The following is an 8343-nucleotide window of genomic DNA, read 5'->3' on the forward strand; positions in this document are numbered from 1 at the left end:
CAGGGCTTCAGCTACCTGCCCTGTTGCTCTGGAGATTATCTCTGCTGTTGCTGTGGGCGTGGCCTGGCTGGGGCCGCTCCTCCAAAATGGAGGAGCCCCGTTTGGAGGGGGAGCGGCTGGGAGGCTATTTATCTCCATAAGGGGTCTCTGTGCTCCCTGTTGCCCAGGGGGTTAGAGTGCCCAGAGATCCCCAGATTCCCTGCCTCTGGGCTAAGTGTCCTGTTCTGCCCCTTTAAGACTTCCAAAAAGCACTCTCCAAACCAAAATAACAACAGCAACAATGAAAGAGAAAAAAAAAATTAATTAAATATTTTTTTTAATAAGGGGAAAAACACGCGATTTTCTTTGTCCTCAGGCACCGGTCTCAGGCACCTGCTCACCGGTCTTGCTGCCCTGTTTCCCTAGTATTGGGGTCTCTATCCCTTTAAGGCTTCCAAATAGCACTTGCCAAAAAAAAAAGGGAAAAAAGGAAAAACCCGCGATTTTCTTTGTCCTCAGGTGCCAGTCTCAGGCACCTGCTCACTGGTCTTGCTTCCCTGTTTCCCTAGTATTGGGGTCCCTGTCCCTTTAAGGCTTTCAAAAAGCGTTCGCCAAGTAAAAAAATACCACTCCCGTTTCTTTGTTTTCCAGTGTCAGCCTCAGGCACCCGCTCACCGGTCCTGCCGCCCCGTGTTTCCCTAGTATCCAGGACCCCACGCATGCACTGTGTCTGCGCTCTGGTCTGGAATCCTGGAGCTGGGTGTTCAGCAGTCCTGGGTTCTCTCTCCGTCCCTGCTGAGTCCTCTCCACCCGCCAGGGGCCGTGGGGAGGGGTGCTCGGCTCCCTCTGGGCCTGGGCTTGTGTCTTACCCCCTTCACGAGGCCCTGGGTTCTCGCAGGTGTGGATGTGGTCTGGATGTTGTCCTGTTTCCTCTGGTCTCTATTTTAGGAAGAGTTGTGTTTGTTATATTTTCATAGATATATGTGGTTTTGGGAGGAGATTTCCGCTGCTCTATTCACACTGCCATACTGATTTAATCCTATTTTTTATCTAATAAAGTCTCAAAGATGCTAATCTGCTCAGAAGTAGAAATTTTTCTATTCAAATTTGCCTTATCTGAATGGAGGATAATCTTTATTATGTGATTTTTAATTTTAAAAGTATGTTAACTCAATACTTATTTTTCATTTTATAATTTACACAACTCTTCCAAATGTATGCTATAACAAATGAGAAAGTAAAGTTCAGAAAGTTGTGGTGAATTGTATGAGCACATGAATCCTATTCATTTGATCATATAGTTATATCCCCAGGCCTACAGAAGGCTTGGTAGATAATAAAGTAGGTGTTCAATAAGTTGGAATGAATGAACAAACATTAACATAAAGAGGAAGTAGTGGAGCCACGAATTAAACCAGATCTTCTGATCTCATATTATGTGCATTTATATTATGACATCTTGTGGAAAGTTTCATTCTTTTGCTTTCTATGAAGACAGGCTGATCACACAACTGTGAATAAGCAATATGATTATCACTTAATAAGGAAAAAATACTTTTAAAATGTCTGTAGAGAAATTCTGCCTGTACTTGTAGAACTGAACCAAGTCAGTTGAATAGAACTAATTGTAGACAAAGAGGAATGGTTTAAGATCAGAAAACTTTGGCTTAATAGAGTTACTGTTTTGCAAACTCTTATCAGGACTGGTATATACATAGTTACAGTATAGTAAGATGTCTTAAAAGGCATAAGATTCTGTGAGTTACTGCTAAATAGTAATTAGCAATTTTTATGTTTTTAAAGATCTCAACATTTAAGAGTCATGCTATGAATAAGAAATGTATGTTAAACAGCCATCATTGAGTGTGACTTCAGACACACAGGGGACTTTTACCAGCTTCCAAGATCTGGTCATTAGCTTCGCTTCAAAGGGTTCTTCCATAGAAGAACAGACCATTGCAATTTTATTCTGCCTGATTAAATGAGCACCATGCATTTACATGAAAATTTATAAAATATTTTACACATTTGTTTATAGATGTTCATATGGGAATATAGAATTTGGGAAGATATTTTTAGACCCATACTTCATTCTAAAAAATAAAAAGGCTAGTTTTTAATGTGTGTCCTTATTTTAAGACTAAATTGATAATTACCTAAAATTGTCGGTGTATTTAAGATTTTAAGACTATGAAGTAGATACCATTCAGAAAAGACAGCTACGCATGTCTCAAAATATTCATGTGTCAAAAAAAGATTAAAAGCTACAATTTCATTTGTTTAATTTCTAATAAACCTACCCAAGTTTTACTGATGTTTCCCAAGAGAATTCTTAGTTCACATAAATAAGGTACTGCACATGCTTGTTATTTCCTTTGTGTCAAGTCTTGCTCCTAACTTCTTTCAGTCTTTGCTGAAATGTAACCTGCCTGGTAAGGCTTTTTCTAACCATCTGCTTACTCCATGTCCCTTTGCTCTGTTTTATTTCTTCTACCACACTTACCAATAACTGACATAATATATTAATTTATTTTTAATTGCCTCTGCCAGCCCTGTCACCCTGTCTAAGATGTAAGCTACATGAATGTGGGGTATTTTTTCCTCCTTTTTTTCATTGCTTTGTGTTCCGAGTCTGTAAGAATGCATGTTATAGAACAGGCAATCTATATTATTTACTGGAAAAATTACATCAGTTCCATTATTTAGCAGGTTTTGGATAAATATTTTTGTTATAATGATATCAACCTTATTAAAGAAAGATGTTATAAAATGATTAGTCAACAATTGTACAAATATAAATTTAAGTTGCAAATATATCATGCTAATTAAAGTTGCATTCAGTCCATCTTTGAATAGCAGGTAGCTGGTCAGACTAAACATTAGTAAATTCAACTGCTGTAATAGAGAAATCATATTGAGAAAAATAGTGCAACTGAGATACTAAAAATCCTTGGATTAAAAAGATGTATGCCTCTGAGGTTCTAGGAAGATACTTCTTTCACTCCTCAATCATGTAATTCATTGCTGTAAACTTTGTTTTAATTCAGAAAAGTGAATACAATCTGTTGCTCACAGTAATCTAACTTGTTAAAATTAATTTCTCTCTTGTCTTACTACTGCAGATATCACAAATACATTGCCACATCTCACTCCTTTCTCTGATGTCATTGATCAAAGTACCTGGACTGTTTATAGTTGGCTTAACTTTCCTCTCCCTTCAAGATTCTATAAAAGTCATCAAGTTCATTCTCTGCTATTTGTAATCTGAATGTGTAAGTCAGTATACGTGATTTTCAATGAACTGTTGAGATCTTGCACATGCCTACAAAGATGTTAGAATGCAAATGTAAATACTCAAGTTCTTTCCATATTGACTTATCTATAAGATCAATCTATATTGATCTATCCTGCCAATCCATAAATGCAAAAACAAATAACAATAATTCATAGAATTAAGTAAATAATCACAGGAAAAATAGCAATTTCTAGTGTGAATAATGGGATGTGTCATTGTGAATAATTAATCATTATTGCAATAAATGCATCTATTTGATTTGTGAAATGGTGAAGGGCTTATTATCCATTTTAACTATTTTTCTTTCTCTAGATAACTTCAGCAGCCCAGATTCAGTTAATGGATGGAGCAATAAGTCAGTGGTTACTGAATTCATTTTGTTGGGCCTGTCTAGCTCTCGAGAGCTCCAACTATTTCTCTTCTTTATCTTCTCAGTGTTTTATGGAGCTGCAGTGTTTGGAAACATCCTTATCATCCTCACAGTAATTACAGACTCTTGTTTGCATTCCCCAATGTACTTTCTTCTTAGCAATCTCTCATTTATTGATATGTGCCAGGCTACATTTGCCACTCCCAAGATGATTGCAGACTTCCTCAGTGAACACAAGACCATCACCTTCCAGGGATGCATGGCACAAATCTTTTTCTTGCATGTTTTTGGGGGTAGTGAAATGGTACTTCTTGTGGCCATGGCCTATGATAGATACATTGCTATCTGCAAACCTCTGCACTACATGACCATCATGAGCCAAAGGGTGTGCATTATTCTGGTGGGGGTCTCCTGGACCACTGGCATCCTGCACTCAGCCAGCCACCTGGTATTCACAATAGATCTTCCCTTCTGTGGACCCAATAAGGTAGACAATTTCTTTTGTGACCTTCCCCTTGTCATCAAACTTGCCTGCTTAGACACATATGTTTTAGAAATCCTAGTGCTCACCAACAGTGGTCTGCTCTCTCTTATCTGTTTCCTCCTTTTGCTCATTTCTTACACTATCATCCTTGCTACTGTCCATCGCCAAGCCCCTGGTGGGACATCCAAGGCACTTTCCACCCTGTCTGCCCACATCACTGTTGTGGTTCTGTTCTTTGGTCCACTCATCTTCATCTATATTTGGCCTTTTGAAAGCTTCCCAATCGATAAGTTTATCTCTGTGTTTTTTACTGTCTTCACTCCTCTCCTTAACCCCATGATTTACACATTGAGGAATAAAGATGTAAAGGAAGCCATGAAGAAGCTAAGAAACCAGTATGTGGGTCCCAAGCAAGTCTTTTAAACAGCTGTGAGGATGGAATGTAAATCCCGAATTGTCCTTTTTAATGTACATGTATGACTGTTACTGTGTTTCTATCACAATCAGTCTTTCACTATTAGAGAACCAGCACCTGGCAATCTGGAGTTGGTAAATGCAGTACAGAATTATTATGCCTGTTCCAATATTTGTGGCTCACTTCATTTTCCCTGAAACAGCAACTACATATACTAAAATTCCTAAGTAGTTTCTCCCTTATCCAGGTGCTGTTAAAAAAAATCTTGCAGCATTTTAAAATCAGCTCCATATTAATGATTAACTAACTCATATGTCTTATTTGGGGTAGTACAGAGAACAATTTAGCATTATTTGAGTTAAAACAGAATTTGTTGCGACATACAGGCTGTATGAAGATTCCCCTGTTTTTATCAGTTATAACTTATAATAATTTCAGCTAATAACTTCTTTCCAATAAACAGTTGCAAATATTCCACATTCACAAATAAGGTAGTGATTTTTATCAAATCTGTTTTATTATACTTACCATTTATGCTGAACTCTAAATACCAAAAAACTGTAGTAGCAAATATAGGACTGAGTTGTGCTACTCTGGCTTTGAAAGAAATAACGCAACAATAAATGTCACCAATTCCACAGTTCAAGTTACAAGGGTGCTCTACACTGTCCAGGAGAAGAGTCATAGCACTTATATACAGATGCTCTTTATATCACTAATCATAAACCTACCATCAGTTGAAAATGACCGCAGGATATCTGACTAGTCAGTGATTTTCTTTAGTTAATTTCATTTGAGAGGGCAAATTTCAAAGTAGTCGAGATCACATATACTAGTAATTAGGAAATATATCCCATACTTACTTTAAGTGAAGCTTTAGAAGCATCCTACTTAATCATGAAAAGATGGAAGGAAGATCAGCATGATTGATTCAGTCCCTTTTTGGCCACAGAATCTGTCATTATCTTCACTGTATCCCTGAATTCATGCCATGAGGACTTCACGCTATTTATGCTAGCTTTCAATTCCAACTTGTGGTTTTTGAATTGAAGATGAGATTGCTTTTGTTTTTGTTCTTAGGAAGACTGTAAGTCCCAAAGATAATTATTGTTCTATCTCTTACCATACTTATCAATGTATAAAACTTTAACATGCAAGCATGGGCCAGTTTAGTGCCAAAAAGAGGATATAAATACCTTGATTTCCAGGTAAGTTCTACTGTTGTTTCATACCAGTGAGGTATTTGGACTGATGGGGCAGAAAACCAGTGGAAAACGAAATTGTCTGTAAGTCTCAGATTTTTACATATAGCCATCTGATCTTGTTTTCACGTTGAGTTGTCCATGTGGTGTGAGGTTACTTCATTGGATGTTACTTTAATAAACTAACATTGATTAAAAATAGACTGTATAAATATTATTAACATGAATAATGACAGGTATTAAAAAAGAGGCAAGAGTTATAATCACATGTTCAATAAAAACTTTCAAACCAATCAAGATAGCTATAAAAATAGTTCATTAACAATTAAATAATAAGGGCAAGTAATGGATATGGTAGACATTATGAAACAATATGTTGTTAACAATCTCAATGTGGTAATGTTCAGTTTTGTTCAAATCAAAGAAACCCTACACATTTCAGCAATTTTTAAACTAAATTTATGTCAGACATTGTAGACACATAAAAGAGATTAAGGAAGATCAATGGCCTCATGGAAATGCCTGAAAATTAAGGAAGCAGAGAATCATAGAGGTTTTCAGTGAAAAAGGGCTTACCCTGTACAAGATTTGCAGAATAATATGACTAAGAGAGGATGCTTAACAGGCCTGACTCCAGAAAAAACCTCTTACCTGACATTAACTTAATGAATGCCCCAGTTCAAGTTTTGGCTTCCATATTTACCCAGACCCAGAAACTCCAACTTGCTAATAGCTGAAAGCAACTTGAAGAAATTTGTCAAATTACATAAAAAATACAATTGTCAAACAAATTAGATAACCACAGCATTGTGATTAGATTAGAAGACAAATTATTAGTAGTGGTTTTGGTGAATCTCTGTTAAACTTTAAAGTTTTGGTTACTTAATTGACATGTGTAAAGTCATCAGACTGATACACTAAGACACCCACCTGAACAATGTTGGGATGGGTATGTTATGATTTGTCTCAGTAATACCTTCTCATATCTATTCATAAACTCTGAACTGAATGCAATCTTTCCCTAGGTGTGTTAATACTTCTCACCAGTTTAAAATCAAGAGTCACTAGTCTAAGAATCATTGTAATAAGAGTTGTATATGTTCTCCTAGCCATTATATATGCTTATAGAACTTAACCCTCAAATGACAAACTTATTTTGTTATTTCTAAAGATTTATGAGTCAAATAGCATAAGCAGCAAATTTAAAGAGAAGACATACAAATGGAAAACAAAGATAGAAAAAGGAAATAAAATGTAAATTAAGTAAGAGAAGTGTCATGTCCACCAGTAGATTGATAAAGAATAACAGAAAATAATAGTACAAGCTAGGGCTGAAAATTTTGAAATATGGAAGATCTTTTTGGTCAAAAATTACTGAACAATTTCTAGAAAGTAATTTGATATATTTGCCAAAACATGTTTGTATTTATGACCTAATAATTTTATTTCTAGAAGTCTTCTTTTTTAAGTAATTTATTTTCAATTCTGAAGCACATAATTAGTATGTGGGGGTAAAATTGCAATATTTCTAGAATCTCTCACCTAGCCTTAGTCCATCTCTATATTAATAGGTGTTTACAAGAGGTGGAGAGAAGTATTCCATCTCCATACCAATAGGTGCTTATAAGGGGTGGGGGAAGAGGCGTGGGTGCACCAAGACTGGAGAGGTTGTTTTGGGCTTCCCAGACAGGAAGAGAAGAGAAATGGGTGACTGAGAGTAGCAACTTCTTATAAGCAAAAAATGGGTTTCTTCCACTTTATTTTTCCCTTGGACTGATTTTAGCTTCAAAGGTTTATTTGCCCTGGGCTGGGAACACATTTTCCCCCTGGAGTTACAACTTGCAGTAGTTGGCAAGACCTATGAACCTGAAATATATCTTCATTGGTGTGATGCTTGGGCGGGCTACCCCTACTGATGGTGGGGGGGATACACAGAGACCTCCCCTGTGGATGGTGGAGAGACCCTGGTGGTGGCTGTGGGTTTCAGGGCTACCACCCTGTGGATATTGAAGCTTCACCTGGGAACCCTCCATCTGTGAGGCTTTCATTTGGGAAGACCCTAGTGGGGAATTGGTCTAGGGTAAAGCACTTCCTAGATGGGTGGGGCTTGAGCATTGGGGGAGAGTGAAGACACCAGAAACTGTGGAATTAGCCCTCCATGAGAAAGGAGATTGCTTAGAGGCCCTATGGTGGCTGGGATTGTGGGATTTTTGTTTCTCGAGGTATTGGAAAGAGTTACAGAGGAGAGAGACACACTTCAGCATCGCCTGGAGGAGCTGGTGGTGAACTATGGGATGCCCTTAAGAGAGACAGTTATTGAGAAGATGGGTCGTGCTCCTGGAAGACACCTTAGCAGAGAAGGAGGACACAACAGAAGAATCCATGTTGCAGGAGGCCATGGGGTGGGGAAGGAAGGTGTAGTGCCTTCAGCACCTGAGATGGTACAAGAGAGGGGAGTTTGAGAGTATAGGGCTGAGGGTGGATCTGCTGCCAAGGCCGCATCCCAATTACCAGCCCCTTCCATATTAAAGGCCCGCCTGGTTGTAATTAAGGAAATAAAAATGCAACTACAGGCTCCTCAAGGAGAGGATCAGACCC

General features: G+C 37.8%; 1 protein-coding gene across 1 annotated transcript; it reads left to right on the top strand.

Annotated features, from left to right (window-relative positions):
• Positions 1-2559: 2559 nt before the first annotated feature.
• Positions 2560-4551, top strand: LOC108404337 (olfactory receptor 4K1-like). The gene is made up of 2 exons (XM_017671867.3): positions 2560-2570; positions 3624-4551. Exons 1-2 carry the CDS (start codon positions 2560-2562, stop codon positions 4549-4551), a joined length of 939 nt encoding a protein of 312 aa, XP_017527356.3.
• Positions 4552-8343: the final 3792 nt, after the last annotated feature.

Source organism: Manis javanica, chromosome 8, assembly GCF_040802235.1.
Source record: "Manis javanica isolate MJ-LG chromosome 8, MJ_LKY, whole genome shotgun sequence".
NCBI classification, from domain to species: domain Eukaryota; kingdom Metazoa; phylum Chordata; class Mammalia; order Pholidota; family Manidae; genus Manis; species Manis javanica.